Raw genomic sequence first — 17,734 nt, 5'->3', positions numbered from 1 at the left:
CGTTAACATTTTACCCAAGATTTATGAAATTTTAAATTCTTCAAGAGGTTTAGGAAGTATGGAGCAGACATGAAATCTATGATCGGAACCTTTGACCTTGAACTTGAACCTGCATGCCTGTAATGTGGGTCCTGTATGTAGTCTCGATGTGGTTAACATTTTACCTAAATTTGATGAAAAATCCTTTATGGGGTTTAGGAGCAGACACAAAATATATAGCTGGAAGAGATAACCTTGAACTTTGACCTTGACCTTGAGCTGTCATGCCTGGAATATAGGTTTTTGCATGTCTTCTCAATGTGGTCAATATTTGACCAAAGTTCTAGAATATCCTTCAAAGGGTTTAGAGCTTACAGAGCAGACACAAAATCTATGGCTTGAACCTTTGTCCTTGTACTGTGACCTTGACCTGGAATTTGGGTTCTTCACATCATTTTAATGGGATCAAAGTTTCATAAAAATCATTTAAGGGTTTTAGGAGATATGGAGTGTGACAGATCTTCACACTTGAAATGATATATCTTCCAAGCATTGGGGGGAGATAACTCTACTACGATTGGCAGAGGAATATCTAGACATAATTATCATGACTTTAACAGCTTTTTACATGTATATGCTAACTGGTTGCCATTTACATTACATGTTTTATTTATTATACTATAATTATATTTTTGTGTGTTTGCCGATTTTACTCCTTCTTTGTTTAACTAAAGTCCAAAATAATTGCTATTCCATAAAAATTATGGTCCCGATTTGGTATTTCACACCTATTTATCACTTCTTATTTTGAGGTCGATCATTCCATAGTTTTTCACACCATACTGTGAATGCACTCGGGCATCGGCTTGAGGTGACAATGGTGCACAATAAGGGGTTGAGAATGACATTGAGCACTCGTATGTTACAAACATTGATGTCAGAAAATGAGCAACTCATTTGGGTGATGCAGTGTGTATATTTTGCTGGTTAATACAACCTGAATATCATTTGCAAATGTCTCATCAGATTTGATTGCCGCATTGTTTACTCGACCCGTTACCGAACAATCTGTGCTATGTATAGGATAGATCACGAGTAGCCGTTTGATATGGAATTTATCAGCAAGTGTAGCAAGTTGATAATTCCATATCAAACAGCTACTCGTGATCTATCCGACTTAGACAACAGAAAGTGTATTGTTTGTTTCTCAGTCCGGTACCATACTTTTGTATGAGAAAAATGTCAGGAAAGCACAGGAAACAAAAATTTCTGTAGTATTAAGAACGTCCTTGTAACATAAGTAGGTGCACGATTTGCACGAGATTTACCAGTTGAAATATCCGACAGAAAAACAGTTGTGTGTGAGATTTATCAAACACTAACAGGCCTATGATTGGCCGGCTGGAGGTAGCTGTTGTCTAAGTTCCGAATGCATACATGTGCTGTCATTTTGTTTTAAATGTTTTATGTTGTTTTAATAAAGAAGTATAATATCGAATTATTTGTCATTTATTAAACACTGAATCAACAAATATTTTTGTATATGAAAGATCACTCAAACCGAATGTATCGTATTGGTAAAGTTTAACCGACATTGCAATCTTCACGACTTAGTATTTCATGTCTTATATAATTTGTGAACGCTGTCATTTTCTGAAAATGGTTAATCCGAAATATCGCTATTTCAAAATATTTTTTTCGGTCCCTACGAGTTCGGATTAAAGGTGTTCAACTGTAAATCAGAGTCATATTTCATTGCTGCCAGAATAAAATTCAAGTGTGTTGAAACTACCTAGTAAAACCGATCTTTATTTTTGCATTTATGAAAACTTGTTTATGCTACATGCCTAGATTACATATGTATCTTTCAAGTAAAGGTGTTTGTAATGAAAATACATTGCATACTAAAACATCAGTGAGACAGAAATTTGGCCACCAATGACAATGTGTTGAGTTTCAGGGAATGATCAGCAAAGAAAATGTCTAAGAAGCTTGGATTAAGGAATATCTACAGGAACTGCATAAAGCCTGCATGTGACTAACCATCCGTTGAAAGGACTCCTCCAATGCACCAACAATGAGGTCTTCAGTGTTCATGTCCGGATATTTCTTCACACATTTTGTGTTTTTTTCCGCAGCAAGAATATCAAAAAGTTGGTTCAACTCCTCCTGAAAAACAACAGTAAATCTTACATCAATTCAGGTGCTTGTACCTGGTATTCAGTAAAAATATCTTCAAATTGTAAAATATCCAAGCTATACTACTTTACTTATAAAAAACTTGAGAAATAAGTATTAGTCACTAAAAAGATATAGAATTGTTTGTTTCTACCAAAAAATAGAGTTGGTAGGTTTGGATTTTTTTTTGGTAATGTATTCTGAATATCATTTCTACCGTCAATACCATTTTGTCTTCTGATAAACAAAGGCATCCTATAAAAACAGTACATTTATGCAAGAAACTGTCGAGATGACGCGAGTGACATCCCTTTCTACATACATCTAAACAAACTAGTTTTTCACCATTAATTTCTCTGTAGTTCTGGCTTCCATAACTTTAATGTAACTTTAATGTAGATATTTTTTATGTTTACTACACATTAACATGTCCCAAAAGGTAATTGATAACGTGTTCGCTGAAGTTTTTTTAGCTAATTTGTCTGAAGAGCCAATTTCGGCCAGAAATCAACCTCAGAAAAAATTGTCAAAAGCTTGTTACTGGTTGTAAGACTCAGGCCTTTTTTTACATCGAAATCTGAGGGAAAAAACCCCAGTCATTTACGGTACTTAACCATATACCCAAATGGAGAAGAAACTGTAATGTTCCTGGAATCATGTAGTTCGGAGCCCAGAAAATAAACATTTCTGTTAAAGTGACATTTATAGAGCATTTGTTTTTCTTACGAGTTGCACTTTTTTCTCATAACTTCTTTGGGATGATTTTGTTATGGTTTTAGTATCAAATGTCCAAACTAAGCTGTTAAATCACAAATTGATACAAAAGAAGTTATATTCTTGATGGTTAACTACTTTTTCTAAAGATTGATAAACTTGACACCCTTACTTTTAAATGTATGTTATATATATAATGGTTTTGCCCATAGGGTTTGTTGAAATGGATCATTCCGTTTTGGTCACGTGATGTTAGGGTATATAAGCAGCAAAAGGCATAGAAATGGTTAGTTCTAATTAAAGTGATGCATTGTGCTACAGCTTCTAGTTTCCAGGTTCGGACATCTATGGGGTTTCTTTTTGGTCTCTTAGTAAGCCTTGATCATTGCAATACAGACGGAACAGGGTCAATAGTTTGATTCCCTGTAGAAGCTAAACAATTAGGACTGCGTATTTCACTGATATAACATTGACTCTTGAACCATAATAATTATTTTTTCAATCATTGGTTTTGTGAGCAATCATGGTTAATCACTTGTATATATTACTAATTTCATACTTAATATGAATATAGTCAATATAGTCCAAGAAGAGGTTTGTAGTTTAAGAATATTGGCAGGTGGCAATGAAAAAAGGGTTAGTCGCAAAACTGTTGACAAACAATATTTTTGTTATCCCTAAAGTTCACCTGAAGCAACCCATGGAGAGTCCGGGAGGCAATCAGAGATGTTTGGTAGCCAGCATGTCCATCAAACATCCCAAAGTACACCCCCTCCACGCTCACATCCTGTCAACAAGGAGAAACCTTTATGAAATATGAATCTGATTGATATCAAATACCATACAGAAAATATTACAACAGTATATTAACTAAACAAATTTTTCATAGGACAGTGCGCTCGACTATATGCCGCTTTGTCTTAGAAACAAATACAATATTGATGTAATATGAGTCAGTCAAAAACAATAAAAAAAAGACAAATAAAAAAGTAAACAAGAAATGCCACAATGTGACGAAACCAGGTTTTCAATGATTGACAGAAGAACTTTAGTTTCAACTGTTGCTTTCTTTTATTTTTAGTAGCAGTGACCTTGACCTTGACCATAGGGCCCCAAATAGGATTCGATGGAAGTCTTCCATAAATTCTTCCTACTTACCAAGTTTGGTCACAATATGTCAACCCTAACTAAAGTTATTCAGTACCAAACAGTTATCTATCTTTAGTAACAGTGACCTTGACCTTGGGGCCCCAAATGTAATCCCATGAAAGGTCTCCATAAACTCTTCCTATGTACTGAGTTTGGTTGCAGTATGTCAATTCTAACTAAAGTTATTCAGTACCAACGTTTTGCTAGGTATTTTTAGAAACAGTAACCTTGACCTTAGGAGCCCCAAAAACAATCCCATTAAAAGTATCCATAAATTCTTCCTATATACCAAGTTAAGTCACAATATGTTAAACCTAACTAAAGTTATTCAGTACTAACCATTTTTCTTATTTTAGTAACAGTGACCTTGACCTTGACCATGACTACCGAGGCCCCAAACCATCATAACCAACATGCCTAAAGCATGGGGCTTGTAACTTTTGGCTTTCCAGTAAAATATCGCCCTCCAATTTTTTTTTATCTAACTCGTAAACAATTTTATCTGATATGACTTTCACATACGAACCCTTATGCACAAAATAATAACATGCGATTTGACACATAGTCTACACATAGAATTTTGATTGCTACATTTTGATATAATATATAGTATACAGGATATACATAGTGGTTCCATATTTGGGCTAGTAAAAATTCTTTTAGATAATTGGTTATTAAAGGAACCCCAAATACAATCCAAAGGCAAAGGCATGGAGGCTGTGGAGGCAGCTGCCCCCCCCCATATTTCGGCAAGCCAAAAAATCCAGAACAGCATTCCTTTAATGCTCAGTGGTTTAAGAATCACTCCTGGATTCACCATGACGAGGTTGTATTAATTTTATTGATTTGAATCATTTTTCTTGAAATTGTGGGAACACACGTAAAATTGTAAAAGTTGACAAGTGCAGTTGTGTCACCTTTTTAAGCAAAACTTAACCTGTTAGTTCAGCTTTTAAATATCATTGGAATTTTATGTATATATGCCATTATTAAATGATCATGTGTATGCTATTGATTACTATGTTGTCGATCCATGAATTTAATGACTTTCTTATGTTAATAAAATGTGTAACATTGCAAAAGAGGCGTAGGGGCTGAGTTGGCAGGGGTGGCGGCCACCCATCCATTATTTTCAGGTGCGGGGTAAAAATTTAATTTGCCTTTTTATGGTGAAGATCAACTTGGTTACAGAATAACCATTGATAATCTGTAACGCCTCTGAACCCTTCTCAAGTTTATGACCAGGAGCCTCAGATTATTGGCCAAACATGACCTTGATATGGCACACATAAAAGACACTTGCAATTAATAAATTTTATTGTCTCATATTCTGCCTTCAAAGGTAAGAAACTTTCATGTGAAAAAACACAAACAAATCGGTGTCTTTAGAGGTATTTTATAGTACAATTAATTGAATATTTTGGAAAATAATTTAATTGTTTGATTAACACCAAAGAAAACAAACATTATGGTATTTTTATCAAATTTAATCAAGACTTTCCTCATAAACTCTGTAGATCTAGATATATTAACAAGTATATCAGCTTCTGCTAAATAATGGAAGGCCAAATCAGTCAGGCAATTTTACATTCCCAAACGATCGTTCCGTACAAAGATCCCTGAACAAGGTTCATTCAACCCTCCGTTGTTCAGCACATTTCCATGGATACACAGTCACTATGATGAGGTAAACTGTTCACTGTGTAACAAATACTGTGCAACTATGACAGTGTTTTATGCATTTCAAAATCTTGTATTTATTTATTTAGTTTATAGACAATTGGGTAGTTTTACAAGTAATCAACAGTTGCTATAAATTGATCCAAGAAATACACCAGATTGAACCATTTATAATAGATGTTATTTTACTTCACGCCTGCAAGGTATGTCATCATATCAGCATGCCACATGTGAGTTTCATCACTATACATCAGTCCTAACTAAAGTTATTGAGTCAAAGCCACTTTTTTAGTTTTAGTAAAAGTGACATTGAACCCACACACCCTAAATGCAATCACAAGGAAAATTTCCATATGAGCTTTCTACATACCAAATTTAAGCACTAACTCCATGTTTATGTCAATCCCAACTCATGTTACCAAGCCGAAACCACCAAACCACCAGTTTGAAGCCAAAATTATCAACCACCCATCAACCGACATCCACACTCTAATTACCCAGATTTTATTGAAAGCCTTGTTAAAAACTAAATAAACTGATATATAGTTAACTTTCACATTGATATATTTTACTAACTTAACAGTTATATGTGACAGCTGTCTGTGTATGAGAATAAATCATATTAAGCACTTCCTATTGTTCAAATTTATGTGACAACAATTCGAAATTAAGTTCAAAATTGTTGAAATTAAAAAATGAAAAATACAATATTTATTAACTTAAAACATTTGAGAATTTTTGTATTCTGATACCATGTTAGTGGTTACTTCTTGAGTTAGAGTTGGATACTGTAAGTTGAAGATATCTATGCTTTTTAAGGATATTGTTTGTCAGAATTATCTTTTAACAAACGTTTAATTTCAAGGTTTTTTACAGAAAAAACTGACCCAGCTTGCAACTTCTTTCTTTGGTTCATCTATCCAATCTAAATTGCTGTTGCAGTTCACAGCCCCATGGTACTCCTTACTACAGGAAGCGACAGCACCTGGATGTCTGATGCTGCCATTGTGGTCATGTTGAGGATGAGACATTGCCACAGGGCTGCCAACACTGGCTGACCGCTCCTTATTTCTAGATGCTAACTGGGATCTGATGCACATTTCACATGCATAACTATTGTCTTCATTGAAGTCACTCTTTCCACCATTTAAACATCTGGAAAAGAAAAAATAAACTGTTTGTCAAATGTTTAGGTCAATGGTTCAAGTTCTTCATAAGGAGCTAAACAAAATACTCTTATTTATAATTTGTTATTTCAATTTGTATAATTAATTTGTGTTGTATAGAAAAAAGAAGACCTCATTTGGGAAGCACAGTTTGGGATTAAAATTGGGTCCTACTGCACAAAACTGATGGGTAGGGTCGACTGCAAGCCAGATTTTTCAGGATGTACTAGTATATATATAGAAGTGAGTTTTTTTTTCATTTTTTTCTTATAAAATATATCATTTTATGGTTTGCTTTGAATGAATATGGCATTTCATACGTGATTATTTGTAAATTTAAATGCAAACCACTGTATATTATAACAGAAGCCTGGTAATTCCATTATGTCCTTTTTCCACTCATTGGCACTACAATGGTAAATGCGTTGGAACATTAAAAACATGTAACAAAATGTTGTGACTGACAGATGATTTCCCTATGAGTAAATCACTCACAGGATATATTCCAAACCACTGTCACACACAGGGTATATCGCAAAACCACTGTCACACACAGGGTATATAGCCAAACCACTGTCACACACAGTGTATATCGCCAAACCACTGTCTCTCACAGGGTCTATCGCCAAACCACAGTCACACACAGGGTATATACCAAACCACTGTCACACACAGGGCATATCCCAAACTACTGTCACACACAGGGTCTATCCCAAACCACTGTCACACACAGGGTATATCGCCAAACCACTGTCACTCACAGGGTATATCCCATGAACTACTGTCACTCGTAGGGTCTATCCCAAACCACTGTCACACACAGGGTATATACCAATCTACTGTCACTCACAGGGTATATCCCAAACCACTGTCACAAACAGGGTATATCCCAAACTACTGTCACTCACAGGGTCTATCCCAAACCATTGTCACACACAGGGTATATCCCAAACCACTGTCAATCACAGTGTATATTTCCAAACCACTGTCACTCACAGGGTATATCCCAAACCACTGTCACACACAGGGTATATCCCAAACTACTGTCACACACAGGGTATATTTCCAAACCATTGTCACACACAGGGTATATCCCAAACCACTGTCAATCACAGTGTATATTTCCAAACCACTGTCACTCACAGGGTATATCCCAAACCACTGTCACAAACAGGGTATATCCCAAACTACTGTCACACACAGGGTATATTTCCAAACCATTGTCACACACAGGGTATATCCCAAACCACTGTCAATCACAGTGTATATTTCCAAACCACTGTCACTCACAGGGTATATCCCAAACCACTGTCACACACAGGGTATATACCAAACTACTGTCACTCACAGGGTATATCCCAAACCACTGTCACACACAGGGTATATACCAAACTACTGTCACTCACAGGGTATATCCCAAACCACTGTCACAAACAGGGTATATCCCAAACTACTGTCACTCACAGGGTCTATCCCAAACCATTGTCACACACAGGGTATATTGCCAAACCACTGTCACTCACAGGGTCTATCCCAAACCACTGCCACACACAGTGTATATTTCCAAACCACTGTCACACACAGGGTGTATCCCAAACCACTGTCACACACAGGGTGTATCCCAAACCACTGTCACACACAGGGTATATTTCCAAACCACTGTCACACACAGGGTGTATCCCAAACTACTGTCACTCACAGGGTATATCCCAAACTACTGTCACACACAGGGAATATTGCCAAACCACTGTCACTCACAGGGTATATCCCAAACTACTGTCACTCGCAGGGTCTATCCCAAACCACTGTCACACACAGGGTATATCCCAAACCACTGTCACAAACAGGGTATATCCCAAACTACTGTCACTCGCAGGGTCTATCCCAAACCACTGTCACACACAGGGTATATCCCAATCCACTGTCACACACAGGGTGTTTCCCAAACCACTGTCACTCACAGGGTATATCCCAAACTACTGTCACTCGCAGGCTATATCCCAATCCACTGTCACACACAGGGTGTTTCCCAAACCACTGTCACTCACAGGGTATATCCCAAACTACTGTCACTCACAGGGTATATCCCAAACCACTGTCACAAACAGGGTATATCCCAAACTACTGTCACTCACAGGGTCTATCCCAAACCACTGTCACACACAGGGTATATCCTAAACCACTGTCACAAACAGGGTATATCCCAAACTACTGTCACTCACAGGGTCTATGGCAGATTTCACAAAAAAGGCAATTATTTGGCCCATTTGCTTTCATTTATTGTTATTGCATGTCAACGTCATATATACAGCAATTGCCTTTCCCAACCCAATAAGAACACCTAATAGAAGTGATTTGTATTAAAATAATGAAAATATTGTGTTAAATAAGGTAAAAAAATGTAAAAATATGCCGATATTTAGGACAAAAAAGACAGAAAATCTTCCCGGTACCAATATACCACTTTTTTGAGGATGCTTTTCAGTAACATCTGGTAAGTATTTTATTCTTGTCTGTTGAATAATGTTTGCAAGAAATGTTAATTAAAACAATAATATATCTAAAATGATTGAATTTCGTTCGTAATATACTTAAATTTTCGGTAATTGCGCATGGTGATAACGTTACGGTAATCTGTCCTCGAATTGTTGTGTAACATTAGCAGACATGATCCACTGCTAACTGTTTTAAGCCTAAACACACCTTTATTAAATCACTGAAAACAAAGACTACGTGTCGGATAAAAACAGTATTGCATGTAACAAGAAATTGGTCATTCCCGATCATAAAGTTTTTTAGGTCTAAAAATGTGTTAATGTTACTCAAAATCGATTCTGTCCCATTTTAGCATGACGATAGCACCTTTTCTATTCGTGAATAATTTACACCGACTGAGGGTTAACATCCGGGTAGCGATTACTTTTATATTGGACTGGTTCACAGTTGACATTGAAATGATAAAAATAGTGGTGAATACCGTTGATAAAAACTTAATCCAAGTTTGGCTCATTCTGTCCTTCGATGTAACGTTAACATTATGTCACGCTAGCATTAAGACAAGCGCTTAATAAAGCAAGAAAATCGTTGAAATTTGATGACTTTCCCAGAGTCAATTATTCGAACATAACAATGTCGTCTGTAAACTATCGTTTGTAAGTATTCATTCATTAGGTACGTAGTTTATATTGAATTCATACCGCTTTTGTGTTTGATATCGTTATTTATTGGACAGAATTAAGAATTTTTGTGATTATCAATTGACCGTGTTTATCAATCATTTATATAGTTTGTTTTATACTGTATCAAGCTCAAACAGTCTGTGGTAGGTCTGTATTTTAATTTGTTGTGAAACATTCTGTCCAACTGCTAATGTGACATACTGCTAATGTTACTCCTTCTGTTTTGTGGTAACACTAGCACATACTGCAATTAGCAATTTATAATATATATGTTTAATATCAAAGGTAATGATAATTGCACCATACTAGAGACATTTATATTACCACAACAAAACATTTATGTTTATAGCTTATCTGATCTGATATAAAAAGAGAACCTATGTTTGCAAAAAGCATTTTCTGTCTTGTTGTCCAATTAGGGTTTGTTTCAATAAATTTATTTGAGAAAAACGAAACAATCTTTATTTTTTGTCTGTACAATCTGTTTTATAGATAAATGAACCATTTAGTGCAAGACAAAATACTTCTTTGAATCAAAATATTAAAAAAAAACAAGTTTTTACTGACAATATTGTAACACTAGCACAAATGGTATGGTGATACAAAATTCTTTTTTTATAAAAATGCATGAATAAATCATTGCAAATGTTCTAAAATATGATAGATAAGAAATTGCTGTAAAAGATTATGTTGAAATCACAAATCTGCAATAAATTTTAAAAATCAATATTCGCCGGGAACTTTTTGGTCACCAAAACGTGAAATCTGCCCTATCCCAAACCATTGTCACACACAGGGTATATCCCAAACCACTGTCACTCACAGGGTATATCCCAAACTACTGTTCAAGTGAGTGTCCTAGCAGCAATAATGAGAGTTCAGAGATACTTTTAAATATTTTTTATAAATATCCTATACATGTGTATAAAAATCATAAGATGCCGGCATTCATTTAGGTGAACTATAGAGTGTAAAGGTTTTATGTCAGAAAGGTCAGATTCATGCATTGTACTAAATTGATGGCATTTTGTGGTGAGCCAAGACAATGTACCTTAAAACGGGGGGTAATAGTTTCATCCTGGAGGAGGCTGCATTTTTACAGTATAGAATTTAACTCGTCTTGTAAGGAATGACTGCACTTACTCAGCGTATCCTGCAAAAAGTGGCATATCATGAATTTTGCGTGGTTTCAATATCGGTCGTATAGCAAAGTCAATGGATGACTGAACTTCATCAGCACTAAGTCCAAGAAAGTAGGGCCTGCCGTTAATATATTTCTCTGGTTTTTTATCAGTCCCTTGCCTAGTCCTTTGACTTTCATCTTTTTCGATCCCAGTTTTCTCGTTCTTTTTACCCATGGCATTTAATGTGGCATCTTTAAAACGTCCAAGCATATTGACTTCTTGAATGTTTCATTGAATCAATTACAGATATCAGAATTTACTTTCATTTTATCTGTCATTGCATTGCGGAAGTGAAAGTAGAATTTTGATCGAATTATTGAACGATAATATCCGAAAACAACCAAGTTAAAATATGGCGGCGCCCATGGAGATTCTACTAAAAGTTAAGATTTTAGTAGCAGAGGTATTTAAAAAGCACGGTTTAGAACAAGGAAGGCTACCAATAGTTCAAAGGACAAATAGGTTTTCTTTAGGTGATTTATTTGTTCCTAATGGACCCTTCACTAAAGAGAAAAACGAGGTAATTTTGTTTTGTCATGCATTTTCGCGATCTACCCATCTTGGTTGTGGCCGTTGATAATCTGACTGAGACAGTATGTTAGAAATCGAATCATTGTTACTGGCAAACTTTACTGAACACACAATCTCGGAACTTTGTTTCAATCATGTCAATCATGTCATCATCTGGCACACATGTATGCAGTCTTCCTGAAATGTGCTGGTCTGCCGGACATGCCCAACAAATTTTGTACTGGCCTGGCAGGTCTTTCGAAAATGACCGGATGACCGACATATTTTTGAGACAACTAGATAGCGATTATTTGCCCCTTGGGTAGTTAGTTGATCCCATACAGATATTGGCGTCGCATAACATCGCCAAAAGTCGGCAATTTCGATATCAGCAATCATGATGTTGATTGCCGTGGATAATTGAATAAATGCGATTCATCAGTAACGTCATTTTATTACAACTGTTTTGATTGATTCTTGAATTGCAACAAGGTACAATCAAAATCTAAATTAACGAAAGACCGAAAAAACAAAAAGGACCTTATTGGCGGCAGTGTTTAAATGTATTTTTGCATTACCAAGTGTTTGTATTTACTTAACGAAATGTCCATGTAGTGTTTATATGTTGTTGTTTTTTGTGAATTAAATCAGGAAAGCATTAAAAACAGTTGACATTTATTTTTTTTACTCTTTATGTAATGACATTTTGTTCGGACAGGCAAATATTTTTTTGGACAGGCAAAAAATCTGAAGTAACTGTCTGGTGGACAGGCAGAATTTTTACAATTTTGGGAAGACTCCTTTCTACAGAGATACCTTATGGTCTGAAGTAAGGATATATACTGAATCCCAGGTATACACCAAGCAATTTACATCAAAGCTAGAGATCAGGTGCAATGAAGAGCTGCTGGGTACACCTGCAACTGGTACAGGAACACCAGCAATACTAAACATCAAGTCAGCAGAATCTACGCTAGTGTTTTTCCCACTTTTAACGGAATGGTGGTGAGCTGTATTATAGGAGAAAAATAGCGTAGTTTTGGCAAAAAGGGAAAAAATACTAACATGATTCATTTAATGTCACACATTTTCGCGACATGTATTCAATATTTTTTCCCGATGTGGCAATTCGTAAGAGGGCTCTAGAACCATCAAAGCTGATTTAGATTGTCATTGATACAAGCTTAATTCAAATGAGATTCTCATCGAGTTCTGCGGCGTTTCTAACAAAAACGACTGCGATCGTAACTAACTGCGGCGGGCGTGAAGCAGTCAGATGACAAAAAGGAAATAGTATTGTAATTTATTTGCTTAATGCTTCTATAGTGGGTCAACATTCAACTGATAATCTTCAATAATAGTATATATCTAGATTTATAATTGGGGCTACAAGCTATAAGTTTGATATCAACACTGAATTTTTCATTACTGTGAATTAAAATGACTTAAGCGGCACACTCAGCTATCAGACTCTGTAGTTAATCAAGCATGTCGCTGTTGATATCCTATTTGATTAGGTTAATTAATTTGGAATTTTAATGCTTTCGCGGATTAACAATGTCAATTGCATTTATCATTAAAACCGTTTTTAACCAGCATTGCTTCTCTATAACAATTAAAATTTAACAGTTTGGTAATCAACAAACAGATATATCATGTAATGATCGACGATGACATAGCATATTGCCATGTGAAAATATAGACCGGTTTTAACACTTAATCAGGATAGCTGCAAGCACATAATTAACACATAATTTGTGTTCTGCGACCTACCAATACACGTGATAGGACCAATTGCAAGCGTCTGCTAATTAACAGATATCGAGTGTTCAGCATAACATAAAAAGCAAGTGGTCGCATCATTCCGATGGTAACTAGGACACTTTTATTGGGGGTAATTTTGAATTTGTGAATGACCCATGAATATTTGTGTATTACAATTTCTGCAACTTTTACTGGCCTAGTCGTTTTGGACCGAAATTATAAAAAAAATGAGAAAATTTCGGACAGATTTTTTTACACTTTTTGAAACTGAAATCGGTCTGGCTTGGTCAAAATCGGTCCAGACCAGCAAATTGCCGGTTTTTAGAAGCCCTGTATATATGGTAAAATGGGATTTTTCACCTGGGAAGGTATAAAATTATGTATTTTTTCAAGAGGAGAATGTTATAATGTTATATTGGTTTGGAAATATACACTGTGATTGCAATAATGTAGAAAATTCATATATAATGTATTTAAGTATAATAATTATATATAAGAAATAAGATACATGTGTCATGGATATGAAAACACTAAACTCATCTGATCTTAGATTCCCTGCTGAGAACTTTGTCTTATACCGTTATAACAAGCCTTTAGGCACATTTGATTGGTATTTAATAACTTGTCTGCAAACTCGTAGGCTAAGTGTATTTTATATCTTGTTTTACGAACCTTAGGACCCTATTCATCAAAGCTCAGAAAAAACGTTTTGGAGGATGTTTTTTTTTATTTAAAATGATCTGATTTTTTAATAAAAGGGTAAACTTGAAAACTCAATGAACATTCATTACATATAACACTTTCATGTAGGAACTGTACATAACCCATCAATTACATAGGCTCACACGATATCCTGTCAGCCAATCAAATTTCAGTTAAGATACTTCCGGTTTGAGTTTACCCAAAAAGAAAAAAAATTGAAAGGAAATGGGTCGGTGGAATTACTGGAAAACAGAAAAAACTGAAAACGCTTTAATGTTCATACGTATATATATACAAAAGAGTATGGGCAGGGGGTTGGTGTGGCTTGGTTTCATACTATATTGTGTTTGAGGGGTGTTTAATATATACCAACATACTAACAAATTGGTAGATACTGATATTGTCAGAACAGTGGCAGGCAAAGGTTTGGGTGGTTTCCTTTGGGTAGGGATTGAAATTATCATGCGAGAAACCATGCTTTTGTATGCTACTGTTTCTAATAATAATAGCAAAATCTAGTAGTATTTAAATTACATGATGAATTCAATACAATCATCCTCTTAGTGACACCTTGCAAAGATTTTTCCTATCAAGCTAGATGAATTTTAACATTTTTACCAACTACACATCAATATACCATGCTGTATTCCCATGTATATAAATGCTTATTACAATTTTTCTGTATTTAAATGTATACGATTTTCCTTTAATTTATACCATTGAAAGAACTGACCATTTTGCAGTGGTATTTGAACTTGTTAGAACCGTACCATAGTCAGCAGGGAAAACTAGTTAATGTTTTCACTGTGTTCAGTGTTCAAATCTATCTTACTTTTTGTAATTGTATGCATGAATATAATAAAGGAACAGCTTTTGCAAAAAAAAATGTTCCAATATTTGTACCTTAATTTCGAACTATATGCCTTTACTTCCAGGTCACAAGCTCATTGGCATGTTTTTAATATGTTATGTATGTTTGTTATTCATGTCTGAATATAGCTCATTGAGCTAATGTTTACTTGTAATCATTTACCCGTCTTTAAATAGAAAATATTATGTCTTGTATCTTGCATATTTGGGACAAATTTGAAGGTTACTGACTCTAATTTATTTGAAGTGATATTTACTTGAAAAGAGATGCATAGATATGTATACATACAATGTACATGTGTGTAAATCTTATGTTAGTAAAACTCCATTAAAATTATCAATGACTTAATTCCTAGATTTTGTCTCATATGGGAGTAAACATATCAACACATATAGTTTAATCTTTTATTATAAATATCTATAAATATACATTACAATTCAGTGGCGGGTCGCCCCCCCCCCCCCCCCCCTCTAAAATTGTCGAGGTGAATTTTTCATATCAATAAGGTCTGGGACCATTCCCGGGTAATGAGATATGGTCGACATATTCAGGTTCAGTGTCATAGTAACTTAAAGATTACCCTTAGCTGAAAATTGTTTTCCGTTCAATATACTAAAAACACTTACGCCTAGAGTAATCAAACTTTGGTAGAGATCCCTCAAACATGACTAGTACCCTAACTATTGTTAAGTCAGTTCGTCAAAGGTGATGGTGACCTTAAGCTAAAGATCCGATTTCGTTCAATCACTACAGAATGCATACCGTATTATATCATGCATAGGACGCAATTTTTTACCCCCAATTCTCGTCTTAAAAATTGCCTGCATCCTTTCTATGCTATTAGAATTTCATCTGGGTTTTTTCCAAGTCCATTTCAGGTCGAAAATATCGGACCAGGGAAGAACGCGGTAATAGTAAGTATCTGTACTGCGTCACCGAAGAGAATAACTGACATAGGTAAAATCACGCAAGTTAATACACGCAGAAATATATTGAATGTTTACTTTAAAATGATTTATTGAGAAATAAATTGAAAACAAACATGAGTGGTTTTTTTTTTACAAAAGGGACGCTACTCACAAAAACTCAATGTGAGTCAGCATTGTACAGGATTGAGTTATAACGTCAACGGAAAATCGGGAAAGGAGGTAAATATCAATTAATTGTTGTTCATGATTTTAATGTTTCGATATTTTACAAAACATTTTGTTGTATGTTACTGTTTTAAAAAAATAATAAAGGAATGTGCATAACGCAAAGTAGCATTATGGTCACTATCAAATCTTTTCAAATGTGCGAAGGTGTGAAAAACACCCGCTGTCTGTCATTAGAAAAACATCAATAGAACAAACTATTGCGATGGTAATACAGTATGGTTGTTTGTTCGCACTTTACCTGTCGTGCCTTCCGCTGGCAAGGCTAATTACCGACATGCATTAATTATGCCTGACATGCTTTATTCCGCGCAGCAACAAGCCTTATCAAAACAATCATCAGTTTTGACGATACACAGTTTTGCAATGGTTGCAACGGCTGACTGTTATTCAGAAGGCATGTCGGAACTATTGCAACGGTTGACTGTCAGTCAGAAGGCGTGTCGGGACTATTACAGCATTTGTATATGCGTGAATGTGCTCAAAATGTCAAGACTTATATCATTGTTGTGTACACTAAATTACAGAAATGTTAAATTACCGAAATACGACAATAATTATCGAAATACACAAGACAGTTATCGAAATATGCCTTAAATACATATTTTTTTTACTTCAATAAATGTTATAAATACTTTACCAACCTCAATTTTTCGGCTCCGATTTTGAGATTTTTCCGCTGCGTCCTATCTTATATATTAAGGGTTTTTACCTGTTTTTTCATCTATTTTTTTGCCTGCGTCCTATCTATGCTAGCGTCCTATACACATGATATAATACAGTATATTTACATACCTCAAAGTTGGTATCCTGATTTAATGCATCTGTTTCCTTTAAGTCATGTTTTAAAAACATTCGCGACAACTTTAGTGCTTTGCATCAAAATAAGTCTTGTTATAAAATTATACAACAAAATGCACACCGCATAGCACTGAATCCTTGTAACAATGTTTTAATTCCAGTTATTATGCCCTTTACAACTTTTATCAACATCCAGACAAACTGAAAATTCTTTCAACTTTGAATAATAAAACACATATATTTATAGAAATAATACCAAAAAAACACATCAAAAAGCAACTGTGAACATATCACATTAAAAAAGAAGTTTTAAACTTTGATCAATAATACTTTTAATTAAAATGATTGAAGTCAATACATTGGTTAAATTTTGTTTTTTACATGAACACAACAGTTCAGTTCATCTTTATAATGCTTATATTTGTTACTTAAAGCTACTATGGCACTGATACAATTAGGAAATACCATTAAAAGCATTTATCATACCGGTACTTAAAAAGCATATTTAGTATTATTAAATATCATTTAGAAACATTCAATATGCAATTTCTCTATACTTCTTTGTTGTATGATTTTTTCCTATACTTCTGTAGTGTATAAATGCCATATCTGTATGCAAAATAGCCTGATCCCCAGTAGATGATTCACAAGTGTGTTTAAAAATGCTTGAATTCACAATATTCTGTTCTAATGAGATTAGATC

At 34.9% G+C, this 17,734-nt stretch overlaps 2 protein-coding genes across 5 annotated transcripts in view; one reads left to right on the top strand and one right to left on the bottom strand.

The window, feature by feature from the left end:
* The window catches only part of LOC128218040 (protein phosphatase 1H-like), a 28,976-nt gene extending 17,439 nt beyond the window's left edge, over positions 1–11,537 (bottom strand). For both annotated transcript variants that reach the window (XM_052925554.1, XM_052925555.1), the window contains exons 1-4: positions 11,189–11,537; positions 6,588–6,855; positions 3,560–3,658; positions 2,023–2,148 (exon numbers count right to left, since the gene is read on the bottom strand). In XM_052925554.1, coding sequence (XP_052781514.1) covers positions 2,023–2,148; positions 3,560–3,658; positions 6,588–6,855; positions 11,189–11,439 — 744 coding nt within the window. In that variant the 5' untranslated portion in view covers positions 11,440–11,537. The remainder of the gene's footprint in view (positions 1–2,022; positions 2,149–3,559; positions 3,659–6,587; positions 6,856–11,188) is intronic.
* A 45-nt stretch (positions 11,538–11,582) lies between these two features.
* The window catches only part of LOC128218510 (DALR anticodon-binding domain-containing protein 3-like), a 31,724-nt gene continuing 25,572 nt past the window's right edge, over positions 11,583–17,734 (top strand). For all 3 annotated transcript variants that reach the window (XM_052926182.1, XM_052926181.1, XM_052926183.1), the window contains exon 1: positions 11,583–11,749. In XM_052926182.1, coding sequence (XP_052782142.1) covers positions 11,594–11,749 — 156 coding nt within the window. In that variant the 5' untranslated portion in view covers positions 11,583–11,593. The remainder of the gene's footprint in view (positions 11,750–17,734) is intronic.

This window comes from Mya arenaria, chromosome 14 (genome assembly GCF_026914265.1).
Source record: "Mya arenaria isolate MELC-2E11 chromosome 14, ASM2691426v1".
Lineage (NCBI taxonomy): Eukaryota > Metazoa > Mollusca > Bivalvia > Myida > Myidae > Mya > Mya arenaria.
The sequence above is the reverse complement of the archived record's forward strand: the minus strand, read 5'-3'. Positions and strand labels throughout refer to the sequence as shown.